At 44.1% G+C, this 17,236-nt stretch overlaps 1 protein-coding gene across 1 annotated transcript in view; it reads left to right on the top strand.

The window, feature by feature from the left end:
* Positions 1-1,173: 1,173 nt before the first annotated feature.
* LOC311129747 (staphylococcal nuclease domain-containing protein 1) overlaps positions 1,174-17,236 on the top strand; it is a 241,312-nt gene continuing 225,249 nt past the window's right edge. The window contains exons 1-9 of the mRNA XM_084162170.1: positions 1,174-1,404; positions 5,805-5,954; positions 6,502-6,622; positions 6,903-6,984; positions 10,856-11,016; positions 11,935-12,026; positions 12,661-12,819; positions 13,179-13,285; positions 16,663-16,753. Coding sequence (XP_084018296.1) covers positions 1,192-1,404; positions 5,805-5,954; positions 6,502-6,622; positions 6,903-6,984; positions 10,856-11,016; positions 11,935-12,026; positions 12,661-12,819; positions 13,179-13,285; positions 16,663-16,753 — 1,176 coding nt within the window. The 5' untranslated portion in view covers positions 1,174-1,191. The remainder of the gene's footprint in view (positions 1,405-5,804; positions 5,955-6,501; positions 6,623-6,902; positions 6,985-10,855; positions 11,017-11,934; positions 12,027-12,660; positions 12,820-13,178; positions 13,286-16,662; positions 16,754-17,236) is intronic.

Below are 17,236 nucleotides of genomic sequence, written 5' to 3'. Positions count from 1 at the left end.
AGGATGGCCCTCCCCTTCCTCCTCTGAGGAGCATCCACTGATGGAAACCTAGCTATTGATATCAAATAATTTCACGGTTTGTATAAACATTATTTCAAATGGTCAAACATGGTTTTCTTTCTGTCCTGATTTCTTTCCACACATCACAAGACTTATTATTATTGCTAAATACAGCATAATTTAAACACTTGTTCCCCAATCCCTCCTTCCCCCAAACACATGTAAATATTGGACTATATATTGTGCATTATACTGTGCAGCATTCGGTCTTCAACGAGGTCCGGAGGGCCGCACTGAACATTTGTTATATTTCCTTGCGTCAAAATGTGCAAAACATTTTCCTCTATCCATCGTTTTGGGAATTTTCAATGCTCCCTGAGTATTTAGTGATTATAAATCGCTGAACAGTCAAGCAACTGTATGAATGTAGATCCATTGACTGTGCACATTGATTATTAGTGAGCTGGACACGGGAAGTATGGGGGCTGCAGCACCCCCCACTGAAAAATCTGATTTAAAAAGAATATTATATTTAAAAAACTAGTCCACTGGACCTTTACTAGTACTGTATTAGCGGACCATATAGCCATCTGTAGTGCAGGCCCCCCCAAAAATGTCAGCAGCTATGACTGAACATTCAAGAAATGGTGTGAATATAGGGCCATTATAATTTCTACACAGTTTCAATTTGGTTTTAGTCATTTTAAAGTATATTAATTTCGTCCCCCGTTTGTTTGCGGGCCGGATTAGACCCCGTTCGGCCGTATGTTTGACACCCCTGGTATACGATTACAGGGGATGGGAAGTATGACAGGACAGATTTAGGTACAGGTATCTTTGCCTTACAGTAAAGAATTCCCCTAATTTAAATAGCCTACAATCGAACAAAGATGCATAACCTCTCTCTGTAGATTTGTTGATTAGCTTTGGTTTATACAAGGTCACATTTTATTTGCATTGGGTGAATAGACCACATAACATTGTACTATTTTTGCATGTCTAGAGCTCGGGGAATCCACTGCTCTGACCACGAGAACGTTATGAATGGTACCAGGGTAATACTATGCTGACGTGTATAACCTCCCCATGCACCGGAAGATCTTATTTCACTCTGATTACGCGTCCAAGGAATAGCCTATCTGCCCCATTCATTTCTAATCCTGTACCCGGAAAAGTAACTATTTGACGTGTATGCATGGTACGGTGTGTTTCCGGTATAGCGTGTGTTCACAGTTATCCAGCCTTTTCCTCTTGGGTTTCAATAGAACAGTCATTTCTGACTCCCGGCTCCTTACCTGTTTCCCCCTAAACGGCGTATCTAACTTTGTGGACATGGCATCATCAGTTTCGGCACAGGCGAATCCTGCTCCGGTTGCGGCGCTCCAGAGAGGAATAGTCAAGATGGTAGGAACATATGGATAAAGAGTATGGGACTGGGGATGATGCTAACAGCTTGTTAGCTTTCGATTAACTAGCGAGTTAACGAGCTAGCTACGATATCCAACAAGTTCTCATTGTTGTGGTCTTTTTCTTGTTAGAAAAGTACTATTCAATGTCGTGTTCAATGACAATGTTGGCTAGCTAACACCGTTAGCTAACAAGCACCACAAATTGACTAAATTCTGCAGCAGTTTAGGATTAGCAACATACTTTGAGGAGTTGACATGGTTTATGTAAAAGGTGCTAGCTAACGTTACTGAAGTAAACATTGCCGTGCCCAAGGAAACTCTTGAGACACCACTTGAACAACAATGACAAACAAACAAGAGGGAGTTGTTTGTCCTGCACAGGTGCTTGAATTAGGTGTTTAGGAAAATACCCTGACGTTAGTTCAAACACTCGCAAAAGAGGTTTCTATCTGTAGCCAGTTGAAGTTGCAACAAGACAACTAACGTTACAGTAACTAGCTAACTAGAAATGGTTTGCACATTAATTGTTGGCAGGTGTGGAAGCATGTCATCCTTCCAAGCAAAATTGGTAGCTAGCTTGGTTGACCCCGGCTATGGGGTTCATGCAGCTAGGTATTTAGCCAGATAAACCAACTAGCTAACTAGGAGTGTTCAAAGTTCGTGTCCTGATCAGCGCGTGCTCCTGTATCGTGGTTAAACAACTCTGATTTATGATTCTGGAATGGAAGCTAGCTAGCATTCTTTTGATTCCACTCCAGACACAACATCCAAATGGTTACTGTAGCAAACTAACTAGTGTGCCATCATAGATAGCTTCTTTCACGTTAAAGGATGTCATTCAACTCGAACAATGGACACCACTATCAAAATAATATATTTTGGTTTGAGATGAATTGGCTACCTATTTCCAAAAAGTGTGGCAAAAATATCAAACGAACGTCTTGCGTTCAGTGTAGTTTGGTCAGCAAGTCTGCTGCTCTGAAGCGACCACGAGAAACTGACACGTATTCCTCCCCCCCATCCCCCGTCCCCCCGTAGTGGAAGCAAGCAGCAGTTGTAGTAATATCTATTGTTACAGTGGCCCAAAAGAACCCCAAATGATTTAGCATGCACAGTCTCATTCTACATCTAAGCGCTTTCTAGAGGCCAATACTCGTAACGACGGCATGCAAGTAATCACATTCCTGATTTCAGCATAGTTTGGCAATTACTCCGATTCTACTTCCTCTCTGTGGGCCAGTCTATACAGTTTCCAGCTTGTATTTGAGTTGATACAGGTTCTTTGTGTCAGTGTGTCATTTCCTGAAAAGCATTTTCAGTGATCAACTTCACACCACAGTTGATCTAATCTAGTGTGGTATGTATAGGCTAGCTACAGCAGATATGGCTACCAGCTATCATACAACATTCAGACAATTCAGAGCTGTAGGATTCATCTCCCACCCACAATGGTTACTGACTGAAAGGCTGTATATATGTATATATTTTTTAGTATACAGTAAGTATAGACTGCCTGCCACTGCCTAGATGTCCCCCATAGACGTATGTTTCCTCTGGAGAGGGTAAACAAGCAAGCGGTCACCTTGGGGATAAGGGAAGTGTGTGGAATGAGACAGTAGGTACAGTAAGGAATAGATCGACATTTTACAGAATGGTTGGTTACCTGGAGGAAACTGGGGAAGGGTCATGATTTTTCAATTTCAGTCAAGTGGAGGGTTTAGTATTTTTGTATTTAGTCCAGGGGAGTGTCATGTAATTGATGAAATTTCAACATTTCTCAGTGTTTTAGAATTAGTTGCTTATTAGGCTATATATATCGATGTGTGCCATATGCCGCACCTCATCTCTGATAAGATGAACAAATAGGCCTATCTCTCTGTCCATTCTTAGCCTGTCATTTTGGTAATTTGTGTGATGTTCAAAAAAGATTCTGCTAATATGTAGAATTGTGTGTAATGTTTATAAAAGGTAATTTTTTTCTCAGACCTGCAAATACGATGATAGTCATGCTATTCTTTTACTAAAAATGAGATATTTCTACCTCTACTCTTGTCCACAGTGGTCTGCGAACCCACAACCTTCTGGCCTGCAGCCCGGTGCGCTATCAAAATTCCTGCGTTGCCATGTAATGCTTACAGGACAAAGAACAGTTTCTAAAACTGCATATCTAATGCTCTGGTCTGTCCAAAAAGTGAGGGTAAACGATAGACACGTTCTCTGCTATCCACTTTGTTTTAATTATTGTTTTGGGTATAAGGGATGGTCACTTGTTTTTTTCCAAGCGTTCAGGGAGAGTTTAGCTCTAATTTATTTTGTTGAAGGGAGGGCCATCCATTTTCATTTCAGCAAGGTCAGATTTTTCTCCATGTAACCATTATTATAAATAACGTTCACTCCCTAAAGAGCTATTTTTAGAGGAGCCGATTTCTCCATGTAACCCTTATTATAAATAACGTTCACTCCATAAAGAGCTATTTTTAGAGGAGCCGATTTCTCCATGTAACCATTATTTTAAATAACGTTCACTCCCTAAAGAGCTATTTTTAGAGGAGCCGATTTCTCCATGTAACCATTATTTTAAATAACGTTCACTCCCTAAAGGGTTAGAGGAGCCGATTTGTTGTGCAGCATCTGGCTGGGTTGGATGGAGGAGTACAGAGAATAGTAGTCTGGGTGTTGAGGGATCTTCCCTGAAGACTTGGCTCCTTGTCACATATGGCTTACAGACTCAGTCCCACTAGTCTTGGTGTAACCTTTGTCTCCTGTCCTTCATTCCTTTCCTTCAAAACCACCAACCTGAACAGAACAGAGATATTAGCCTATTTCCACTTATCCAACCCTTTCAAATGAGGAAAGGAGACGAGGAGGCAAGCCAAAGCCACTGTCTAGATCAGAACACAGCCTTTGAGCAAACCGTAGGAGTGTATTCATTCAGAGGAGGCTGGTGGGAGGAGCTATAGGAGGACGGGCTCATTGTAATGGCTGGAATGGAATCAATGGAACGGAGTCAAACACGTTGATTTGATGTGTTTGGTACCATTCCATTGAATCCATTCCAGCCATTACAATGAGCCCATTCTCCAATATGGCTCCTCCCACCAGCCTCCCCTGTAGTCATTATTCGGATTCCGTTGCAAAATGTTTATCTACAGCTGGTCATGAATCACTACAGGAGCTACCTATGGCTGGTCATGAATCACTACAGGAGCTACCTATGGCTCGTCATGAATCACTACAGGAGCTATCTATGGCTGGTCATGAATCACTACAGGAGCTATCTATGGCTGGTCATGAATCACTACAGGAGCTATCTATGGCTCGTCATGAATCACTACAGGAGCTATCTATGGCTGGTCATGAATCACTACAGGAGCTACCTATGGCTGGTCATGAATCACTACAGGAGCTATCTATGGCTCGTCATGAATCACTACAGGAGCTATCTATGGCTCGTCATGAATCACTACAGGAGCTATCTATGGCTGGTCATGAATCACTACAGGAGCTATCTATGGCTGGTCATGAATCACTACAGGAGCTATCTATGGCTCGTCATGAATCACTACAGGAGCTATCTATGGCTGGTCATGAATCACTACAGGAGCTATCTATGGCTGGTCATGAATCACTACAGGAGCTTAGGCCCCTTTCCCTTCCTCCTGTTCTGTTTAGTGGTGTTCTGAGGAGTGAGTCACTTCAGTGGGGAAAATCTTTCTAGATCCCAATACTTCATCGTATGGGGTGTATTTATTCTGCCGATTCTGTTTCCTAAACGGAAGCAAGCGAAACGGGAGGGACCTACCTGAATTCGTCCAATAGAAACTCTTGTTTTGCTCTGTTTGCATCCGTTTGGTTCTTAAACGGTTTCCGTAATGAATACACCCCTGATGACGCTGGTCTGACAGTACTTCTCGCTACAGGAAAAGGCACTTTGTTTTTGATTGGGTCAAACCCTGTCTGAACTGAACACTCAACACCAACCTACCACTAGGCCTATTCACTGTCACAGCTGTTAGGTCTATACTAGGCCTGGCTCTACTACTGCTACTATTACTACAACCACGATCACTACTACTACTACTACTACCACTATTACTACCACTATTACTGCTACTACTACTAGTAGTACTGTTACAACAAGACTATATACAGTCACTCTCTTTCACCACAACCGTTTTTTCCTCTACCTCCAATACCATGGAATAGGGTTGAGTTCTGAGAGAATTTGTGAAAATAATAATAAGCACTACCAAAAGCTCTACTTCCATATCAGCCCATTACCAGTCTCCGATTAGCCTGTAGACATTCTACCTACCCCTGCAGCAATGCAAATAACCCTGTTCTTTCCCCTAATAGCCCAATGCTAATATTTACTGTGATGTTCCTCTCTTCCAGGTCTTGTCAGGATGTGCAATAATCGTGCGGGGCCAGCCACGGGGAGGCCCGCCCCCGGAGCGTCAGATCAACCTGAGTAACATCCGTACCGGGGCGCTGGCTCGCCGCGCCCCCCAGAGCCAGCCCGACCAAAAGGACACTCCCGACGAGGTGCGTTGAAGAACTTCAACCAATTACTGACTCAATCAATGGGCTGGTCCATTCATGAAGACGAGTGGGGTGGGGGGGGGGGTAGACGTTGTATTGAGGTTCATAAGGAACTAAATTGATTTTGGGTGGCTGCATGGAGACGATGCATTCACTTTTTGGAGCAACAATTATGGGGGAGTGTTTTCTCAGGGGTTGTACTAAGAAAAAGTGTTGGCTGTTCTTCGATCAGATTCCACCTGCAGTGCCAGTTATTATGTAATCGCTGATATATGATTGGCTGATCCCTCCTGGTGACCCTGTTGGAGTCATGTCCAACCGGGTCATCAGGAGGGATCAGCCAATTGTGAAAAAGAATATTGACTACTTTAAAATGGAGATTGCGCTGTCCATGCAGTCACAGACGCTATAATGGCACAGATGCAAAGATGAGTCCTATCTCTATGGTCAGGGTATAGAGATGAATTGTGGGTGATTGTGATTATTTGGTGCCCCTAGTGGTATAATATTGCCGTGATCAACAGGTGAACCTGTCTTCTTTCCCTTGCAGCCCTATGCCTTCCAGGCCAGAGAGTTCCTGCGCAAGATACTGGTTGGGAAGGAGGTATGCTTCACAGTGGAGGTCAAGACCGCTCTGGGCAGAGAATACGGCATGGTGTACCTGGGCAGAGGTGAGAAGACCACCAGACACTAACACAGCCACAAATAGAGGCCAGAGTTACTACTAGTCGGGGAAAACATCACTACATCACTGGTGCACTATTTGTCTATATCCCACAGGGATATTTTTCCATTCAGGGATAGGATTTCAATTCTCTCCTTGAATTGACTGCATTTCCATTGATCGATTGAATGGACTCTTCTTTATGCATCCACTGTGCCTCCCACTTCATACTCTGTTTCTTTCTTTATTTTTAGTGTTAAATCCTCTGTCTCTCTCGCTCCCTCTAGACACCACCGGCGAGAACATTGCTGAGTGTCTGGTGAACGAGGGCCTCGCCACCGTCCGCAGGGAAGGAATCCGGGGCAACAAGTAAGACCTCAGCAGTGCTGTGATGTCACAAGCAACAGGGTGCATCAGTCTTTTAACAGGGTGTTGATTTACTAAGGCTTTAATCAGCCCCATAGAGATTTGAAATGGTGTTAACCAGGAAACATGATGATGCAGTCAATTTGTCACAGTAGAATTAGCCATTGTTACATGCGTAACATGATGGAATAAATGTCAGTCGTTTGTCTATTGTGACATCTTTGATTCTTTCCCTATTGTGACATCAGCACACTGTCCACTTGCCGTGATGCCAGAAGGCCGAAGTATGATGTCACAATTCAACACTTGCACTATGACAGAATTTAGAAAATAGTGTGACTCATGAGTGTGTGATGTCACAATGCGCTTGCTTGATGACACAATGCCACTGCACATAGAATCTTAATTCCCCCCCCCCCCCCCCCACTTGAGGCTCTCAGTTAAGGTGTGAGAACAGGTGGTGGCAGTGTTGCCCTGCAGGAACATTGAGGCTTTCCCACTGATCGGCGGTCTCAAAAGCCTCTGTCATATATAACATAAAGCTTTATTATCCAGTTGAAAACTCACCAGTCTAATAACTGTCCCAAAACACCCATTCACCCCTGAGTGATTGATCGCCCCTTAGTGGGCATGACTGGGCACTACAGGAGTTCAGTGCTGTGAAACCCTGTGTTTTCACTGTGGTACCAGATGAGTAAATAAATGGCCTGCCTGCATATTTTGGACCTAACGACTCGTTTTGAGCATTCCACGCAATGGCTCGGAACAGGCTTTAATGTAAACGCCTCTACGCAGGCCGTCGTTTGGCCCAAATGGGGTGGCTATTATGGTGGGAGGGCTGGGAGACGAGCGGACCCTTATTCATTAGCCTGGCGATTGCTCTCCATGATCACCCCAATTGGAGGGCGACGATGATTTGAAATGGAGCGGGCGAGCACATGTTCCGAACCTGGCTGTCCGCAGCGCCCAAACTATGCCAGGAGCCATTTAACAGCAGGCCCGGGCCACTTGCCAACCATCCTCTCCTCGCTGCTACGGCAAGCTGCTGGGGCACACGTACAAACAATTACACTACACAGATCTCTTCAAACATTTTCTGTTTCTTCCACAGTAACCCAACCTTGGGCCACCTCCACTGACTGAGGATTTTGGCAGGCTCCTCCTGGCCAATGAGACAGCAGGCTGTCTCTCTGACTGGCTGTTTTTGTTAAATGATTGAAGGAGGGAAGGGGGGCGTTGTGGTGGTTTATGTAACCACACTGACCGTGGGTGAGGGAATCCAAATTAGAATTGGTACCACTGCTTCACAACTATTGATCCATAAAACTGCCATCCCCAGTGGAGTGGCTGAACTGATGAGGGGTGCCTCTTCTGAACCACGTTCTTCAATGTCGAGTGGTTATGTTTCTATTTGCTGTGTTCTGCAGATTTTCGGTGCTAGACACACACTTTAGAAATGTCCTGGGTACCAAGCCTAGGCCTACATATCCACAACTAGGCTATAGCCTAAAAGTACCTTTGTTTTTTGCTGCCTGTCTGTGGGTTGATGTTACAATTATTTTGGGATAAAAGACGTCTCTCTCTTTTTGGATTTTAGAACTAAGTTTCAGCCCCGTCTTTCCAGCTACAGTGCTGTGAACTAAATATAAATATATTTAGTGAAGGAATGATTTGACATTGTCTCACACAGGACCAAGTAGGCTACCTCCTGTGTCTTCATTGATCTCTGATCGTCAACCTAGTTGCATACTCACAGTATCTCGCTGTGTCCGTTCAGTATCTGGGCTAGCCTCAAGCTGCATCCCAAATGGCACTCTATTCCCTACATAGTGCACTACTTTTAACCAGAGCCTTATGGGCCCTGGTCAAAATAAGTGCACTGCGCTATAGTGAAAAGGCACAGCCTCAATCTCAGTGATTCCAGCCTTGCTTGTGCAGTTTTTTGTATATATTTGGTATAATTTTTTTAACCCGTTTTTCTCCCCAATTTCGTGATATCCAATTGGTAGTTAGTGTTGTCCCATCGCTGCAACTCCCGTACATACTCGGGAGAGGCGAAGGTCGAGAGCCATGCGTCCTCCGAAACACGACCCTGCCAAGCCGCACTGCTTCTTGACACCTTGCTCACTTAACACGGAAGCCAGCAGCACCAATGTGTCGGAGGAAACACCGTACAAATGGCGACTGTGTCAGCTTGAATGCACCCGGCCTGCCACAGGAGTCGCTAGAGCGCGATGGGACAGGGCCATCCCGGCCGGCCAAACCCTCCCCTAACCCGGACTACGCTGGGCCAATTATGCGTCGCCTCATGGGTTTCCCGGTCGCGGCCGGCTGCGACACAGCCCGGGATCGAACCCGGATCTGTAGTGACGCCTCAAGCACTGCAGTGCCTTAGACCACTGCGCCACTCAGGAGGCCCCCCGGTTTGTGCTGTTAGTCCTATGTAGCTTAAGTACAATTGACTTTCTGTAGGCTTTGTGGGCTGGCCCAGAAACGTAATGTTCTCTGTATTCCTGCTTCGGTAAGCAAGAAACAGTTCTATTTCAGTTGGGATTTGTGTCTAGAACGATCGAGGATGGAAGGGGGTTGTTGGGCGCCAGTCCAATGCTCCAATTAGGAACTGTTTCAGAACACTCAGACTCTCTCTTTTCTTTGTGTGTGTGATGTGTTTTAATTGAGTACCACTTTGTGCCCCTTTCTTTCTAAAACTAGCACCCACTCTCCCTTTCAGACAGCATCAATGTAAAAAGGCTCAATTTACATAGCTCTCGTTTCAACAAAGAACCCTGTCCCACTATCTCACTCTCCGTTTCTCATATCAGTTATGGGCAAGCCTCACTTCTCCACTCCACAGAAAACGTGTTAAAACTGTTCACACGCCGACGGAAAATAATGAAGAAAATTAAAAAAGGCGAAGTGGAAAACGCTGATGGTCTTTCAAGATAACGGTCGCCATTTGTTTTGAACCACCGTGGAATTGAGACATATATCGCCTGCCTTGCCCGTTTGAGGGAGTTGTTGGGCACCATGTTGTCTTTAAAGTGCCCTCTGATCTTTGTTTGAGGCCCAGCCTGTCAATCTGGTTATCAACACGCTGAACCTGAAAGCTCATGCAGATGGAAGTGAAACTGGGGAGTTGTGTACTTGGCCGTCTACCAGGTGTCTGAAACTCATGTTGGTGTTTAGGCAAATGGAGGAAGTTGTGGTGCCTGAAAAAAGACCCAAACTCTAAGTTGTTCCCCCTGAATCTCCCTTATGTTTTTGGTTGATCAACTAAACCAATGCATATCCCACAAGTATTAGGTGGCCACGGGCCCTCGTGTCACAGCTAAAGGCTAATTTTGTGACACTAGAAACATTGTTTTTATTGAATTGGCGTGGGTCATGAAAGCCTGACCATACATTTGGGAACCATTGCTCTTTTTGACCCTAATTTATCTGAAAGGATTTAAAAAGCACAACATAGCAGAACTGTTATGTCCAGTTGTATGTCCACCTAGCCAGTCTCATCAGTTTATCCTGAGGGCCGGTAGTAGAACTGTCAGTGTAGCTAGAACTACTAACTAGTGCCCATGCAGTTCCAGGACTAGCACATCCTGAGAGGCAGGCAGTTGCCCCCTAAGGCCAAACTGATAATATAGAGAACTGGACCAGTAACAGAAGAGTGAGCTGGAGGCTTGCTGGCATCAGTATAATTGTCACCTACTGATGCCCTTTAACAAGGCACTGTGCTGGGACTGGGCTCTGTGTCAGCAAAAAAAAAAAAGTCCATTGTCTCTAAGATCTATTCCAGCTACTTTACTATACTTTGAAACTTCAGTCTGTGTGTTATATACTAACCACTTGTCTTCTTCTCTTGTCCCGGTGTGTGTAGTCCAGATCAGGCTAGACTGTGTGACCTGGAGGACCAGGCCAAGGCCTCCAAGAAAGGCATGTGGACGGAGGGCGGTGGCACTAACACCGTACGCGACCTCAAGTACAGCATTGAGAACCCCCGCAACTTTGTTGACTCCATGCACCAGAAACCTGTCAATGGTAGGGCTAACACTCACACATACCTCATAGTTACTTATTAGAAGCCCCTGTGTGCACACCACACACAGCTGCATAATCCACCATTTTGGCTCGATGCCTCTATATCTATATCTGGCACGTAATGGCTCCCTGTATCACACCTCACAGGCTCATTATGTGAGTTTCACCCCCTCTAATGCGTTTCTCCATTCTGTCCGGTCCACTGCAGCTAACGGCCACTCCCTTTAATTTAATGGGGAAATGGTGTGGAGGGTTTTTTACCATTTAGCGAGACCGCCCCTGCTGTTTTAAATGGGCAGTAGCAATCCAACCGAATCGCTTTAAATGTTCCCTCCATTGAGTTCCGGGGGCCCGGAATCGGAATACTAATTTTCCCGGTCTGGATTATGGTTGATCCCCTCGTCAGACTGCATTCATTCAGCCCCCGAACACTCAAAACACAATTTGGCCTTTCACACTAACAGACATTTTTAGAGGTCAGGTCGACAACAGAAGAAGAGGGAGATAATACATTATTCTATAACCAACCAGAGCAGTATGTAATCAACAACATGTACTGTAAACACCCTCCATATAGTAGAAACACCCTCCATATAGTAGAGGACAGGAATGGGGTGAAGATCATCCTGTAGATGGAAACATTTGATCACTGACTTTTAAGGCATAATACAGTATAGAACTGAATCCATAGAGATCCTATTAAATGATTCTAATTCCTAATTTTATGACTGAATCTACTGTAGCACTGGCTCTGTATAGAACTGAGTCTGCTTTACTCTAAAGCTGGTAGAACCTATAAAACAGTATTATAAGGTCATAGTAGAATGTTTCCCCTTGTGTAAACAGATTTTATCGTATTAAAACTATTAATTGAATGTATGAATACTTTATTTCTGACCCTAGTCTCTCTCTCCTCAGCCATCATTGAGCACGTGCGCGACGGTAGCGTGGTCCGTGCCCTGCTCCTGCCTGACTACTACCTGGTCACGGTCATGCTCTCTGGGGTCAAGGTCAGTCTCTTTGACCGTACTATATATGGTTGTGTGTATGGTCAACTTTTATATCCTTTATAGACCAGAGCATATATTCCTACTGATTTGATTAGGGAATATCCCTATATGTTTCTGCAGGGGTTAGCTAATTGTACTACTTCATTATCAGGGGATGGTCTAACTCATAAGGTATGTGAGATGGAAGTGATTTTAGGTATTTTTCCTTTTGTTGTTAGTCTCCTATTTCACCATCCATCTTTTTCTAAGACCCAGAAGTTTTACAAACGGACCACTGCAGATAACAAATCTTTCCCATCTCACACTTAAGATATTACAGCCGTTTTGAACCTTAGTGCCCCATCTCCCAGCTCTGCTCTGTCTCCCATATCTAGTTTGTATTTACTATAAGGTGTATATGTCATATGAATGTGTCTCTAGTTTCTCAGATATTTACTCTTTATCTTTTGGTCTTTTGGCATTTTCTTCCTCTCTCTTGGTCCTGTGTAGCTCAGTTGGTAAGAGTAACGCCAGGGTCGTGAGGTCGATATCCGCTGTGGTCACATACACAAATAAATGCACTCACTGTAGTAGAAATTGCTTTGGATAAAAGAGTCTACTAAATGGCATATTACATTATATATCCTCTCTCCAGTGTCCGACGTTCAAGCGCGAGGCAGACGGCACTGAGTCGCCAGAGCCCTTCGCTGCCGAGGCCAAGTTCTTCACAGAGTCGCGTCTGCTCCAGAGGGACGTGCAGATCATCCTGGAGAGCTGCCCCAACCAGGTCATCCTGGGTACCATCCTCCACCCGGTGAGACTGACTGACCCCTCACCTATGACCCCTGAGCATTGTACTATACGCAAAGGCTGGTAGCTCGGACTTCTGTTGCTGTAGGCCAGAGGGCAAGGAAGGATAACTATATAATTTTGAACCTTGCAGAAGTCTGTGAGGTTGTTGCACTTAACTGTACTCAAACATTCTTCATGAGACCCTTACATTGTATGAGGTTCTCTGAACGTGTTTGAGCGCAGGCAATGTGATGTCATCTCTTTCTGTCGAACTTACTCTGTTATCTTTGTTTCCTCAACAGTAGTCATCACTATAAATAGTGTATTTATCATGGAATATACAATACTTTATATGTTCTATCCTCGTTGTTTCATCTCCAGAACGGGAACATCACAGAGCTGCTGCTGAAGGAAGGGTTCGCCCGCTGTGTGGACTGGTCCATGGCCGTCTACACCCAGGGGGCAGAGAAACTCCGGGCCGGAGAAAAGTCAGTCCCTTCCCCAACCAGATCCCCTACCGCAACACTGTCAATGTGACCACAACCGTCATTATCCTCAACCGTTTTAGTAACCAACCAATTAGGGGATGTGGCTAATTGTGAATACTTTAGAAATGAGTCATTTCTTTTGAACTCGAAGTGAGACTGACAGAACTTGGAGGAAGCAATGGCATGCTCACCTGAAAAAGGCTTGCAGTGTTAACTTTAATGACTAAAGTCAGATATAAAGTATGTAGAAAAGATAATGGACCTATATATACAGTGGGGGAAAAAAAGTATTTAGTCTGCCACCAATTGTGCAAGTTTTCCCACTTAAAAAGATGAGAGAGGCCTGTAATTTTCATCATAGGTACACGTCAACTATGACAGACAAAATGAGAAAAAAAGATCCAGAAAATTACATTGTAGGATTTTTCATGAATTTATTTGCAAATTATGGTGGAAAATAAGTATTTGGTCACCTACAAACAAGCAAGATTTCTGGCTCTCACAGACCTGTAACTTCTTCTTTAAGAGGCTCCTCTGTCCTCCACTCATTACCTGTATTAATGGCACCTGTTTGAACTTGTTATCAGTATAAAAGACACCTGTCCACAACCTCAAACAGTCACACTCCAAACTCCACTATGGCCAAGACCAAAGAGCTGTCAAAGGACACCAGAAACAAAATTGTAGACCTGCACCAGGCTGGGAAGACTGAATCTGCAATAGGTAAGCAGCTTGGTTTGAAGAAATCAACTGTGGGAGCAATTATTAGGAAATGGAAGACATACAAGACCACTGATAATCTCCCTCGATCTGGGGCTCCACGCAAGATCTCACCCCGTGGGGTCAAAATGATCACAAGAACGGTGAGCAAAAATCCCAGAACCACACGGGGGGACCTAGTGAATGACCTGCAGAGAGCTGGGACAAAAGTAACAAAGCCTACCATCAGTAACACACTACGCCGCCAGGGACTCAAATCCTGCAGTGCCAGACGTGTCCCCCTGCTTAAGCCAGTACATGTCCAGGCCCGTCTGAAGTTTGCTAGAGTGCATTTGGATGATCCAGAAGAGGATGGGGAGAATGTCATATGGTCAGATGAAACCAAAATATAACTTCTTGGTAAAAACTCAACTCGTCATGTTTGTAGGACAAAGAATGCTGAGTTGCATCCAAAGAACACCATACCTACTGTGAAGCATGGGGGTGGAAACATCATGCTTTGGGGCTGTTTTTCTGCAAAGGGACCAGGACGACTGATCCGTGTAAAGGAAAGAATGAATGGGGCCATGTATCGTGAGATTTTGAGTGAAAACCTCCTTCCATCAGCAAGGGCATTGAAGATGAAACGTGGCTGGGTCTTTCAGCATGACAATGATCCCGGGCAACGAAGGAGTGGCTTCGTAAGAAGCATTTCAAGGTCCTGGAGTGGCCTAGCCAGTCTCCAGATCTCAACCCCATAGAAAATCTTTGGAGGGAGTTGAAAGTCTGTGTTGCCCAGCGACAGCCCCAAAACATCACTGCTCTAGAGGAGATCTGCATGGAGGAATGGGCCAAAATACCAGCAACAGTGTGTGAAAACCTTGTGAAGACTTACAGAAAACGTTTGACCTGTGTCATTGCCAATAAAGGGTATATAACAAAGTATTGAGAAACTTTTGTTATTGACCAAATACTTATTTTCCACCATAATTTGCAAATAAATTCATAAAAAATCCTACAATGTGATTTTCTGGATTTTTTTTTCTCATTTTGTCTGTCATAGTTGACGTGTACCTATGATGGAAATTACAGGCCTCTCTCATCTTTTTAAGTGGGAGAACTTGCACAATTGGTGGCTGACTAAATACTTTTTTTCCCCACTGTATATTTATTTATTTATTTATAATATTTAAAACTAAAAATCACCAAAATAAAAGCTTGACAGTCAGGGAAAATTGAAAATGGCAAAAACAATGAATTTAGAGGTGTTGATTTTATTATTATGTTTGAGCAAAATAACACAGCATTAGCCATGGCTGTGCAGAGAATTGCAGGAAATTAGTTTTAAAACTGGACAATTTCCTCTCAGCTGCCATGCCACACGCACCACTCTTTTTGATCCAGAATAATCTCTGAAATATCAAGCAATTTACGGCAGGAATTTGAGAAGTAATTGAACAGGCATAAATCAGTATTCTAGTTGGTCTGAATCCAGCACAGTTGGAGATGTAGAAGTTTCACTCTCAGAGTATCAATTGAGCCAGCTTTGCCTGTCATCATCGTTAGTCTTTGAGTCGTTTTAGCATGGATTCGATTTAATATTTTGTATTGAAACACATTATGAAAACATTGAATACCAGATGATGGGAAGTGCTTATCAAATGTTTTTATGTAGGCCTATTGCCTTTATATTTCTTACTAAGAATCATATGAACATGTGTTTTTTATTTATTTTTATTACTTTTTACCAGGAATTATATACTGAACAAAAATATAAACGCAACATAAAAGACCCAGGAATTTTCCATACGCACAAAAAGCGTATTTCTCTAAAATTGTGTGCACAAATTTGTTTACATCCCTGTTAGTGAGCATTTCTCCTTTGCCAAGATAATCCATCCACCTGACAGGTGTGGCATATCAAGAAGCTGATTAAACAGCAGGATCATTACACAGGTGTACCTTGTGCTGGGGACAATAAAAGGCCACTCTAAAATGTCCAGTTTTGTCACACAACACAATGCCACAGATGTCAAGTTTTGAGGGAGTTAAATTGGCATGCTGACTGCAGGAATGTCCACCAGAGCTGTTGCCAGAGAATTAAATGTTCATTTCTCTACCGTAAGCCACCTCCAACGTCATTTTAGAGAATTTGGCACTACGTCTAACCGGCCTCATAACCGCAGACCATGTGTAAACACGGCAGCCCAGGACCTCCACATCAGGCTTCGTCACATGCGGGATCATCTGAGACAGCCACCCGGACAGCTGATTGGCTTGGCCTGGCTCTCCAGTGTGTGGGCCTGGCGCCTACCAGGCCCACCCACGGTTGCGCCCCTGCCCAGTCGTGAAATCCATAGATTAGGGCCTTATGAATTTATTTCAATTGACTGATTTCCTTATATGCACCTCAGTAAAATCATTGAAATTGTTGCATTTATATTTTTGTTCAGTATATGAAAGGATGTTTTGATATATTTCTTTATTTTTACTGAGAATTTTATGAAATAATGTTTTCTCTACCTTCATTGTTCTTTTGACCAAATCTCCTGCTTTTCACATCACCATTCACACAAGGCCATCACGTCTTCATTGATGATTGCTGCTCTGTTTGTTTCCTCTCCTCTTTTTGTTGACATTATCCCCCTTCTAACTGAGTCATCCTTTCTGTTTGTTAGATCTGCTAAAGAGCGTAAAGTGCGTATCTGGAAGGACTACGTAGCCCCCACAGCCAACATGGACCAGAAGGACAGGCAGTTTGTGGCCAAGGTAAGAAGACCCAGCAGGTCTACACACTACACTGCTTCAGGAGGATTGGGACTGGGGCTGCGTTCCATTCCAGAAGGTCGTCCCCCTTCCGCTCTGCCCTTGTTCACTCCACTTAATGAATTTGGGGGTGGGCGAGGGTAGAGTGAAAAGGAGATGCTTTCTGTAATGGAACACGGTCTGGGTTCAATCCGTGAGACTAACTTTGCTTTGATTGTTAGGGGATGTTTCCCTGGCTTCCTCCATGGCTGTGATTACTGCAGTATTTCCACAACCGTTTATTTAATATTTTTGTCATTACACTGCACCAAAAGCAGGACCAGTCCTAGAAAGCGCTGACAAATATGTGCACCCCCCTCTCACACACCACCTCCCAAAAACCTCCCAGCACAGAGGTACAAAGAGGAAGCGCTTTAGCAGCAACCTTGAACACTCACTCCCTAGCCAAATGACTGCGGAATCGCCTGGCGTTTCTCCTATGTTCCC

This window comes from Coregonus lavaretus, assembly GCF_964263955.1.
Source record: "Coregonus lavaretus genome assembly, chromosome: 5".
Lineage (NCBI taxonomy): Eukaryota > Metazoa > Chordata > Actinopteri > Salmoniformes > Salmonidae > Coregonus > Coregonus lavaretus.
Note: the sequence above shows the minus strand (reverse complement) of the source record. Positions and strands in the feature narration are given on the sequence as shown.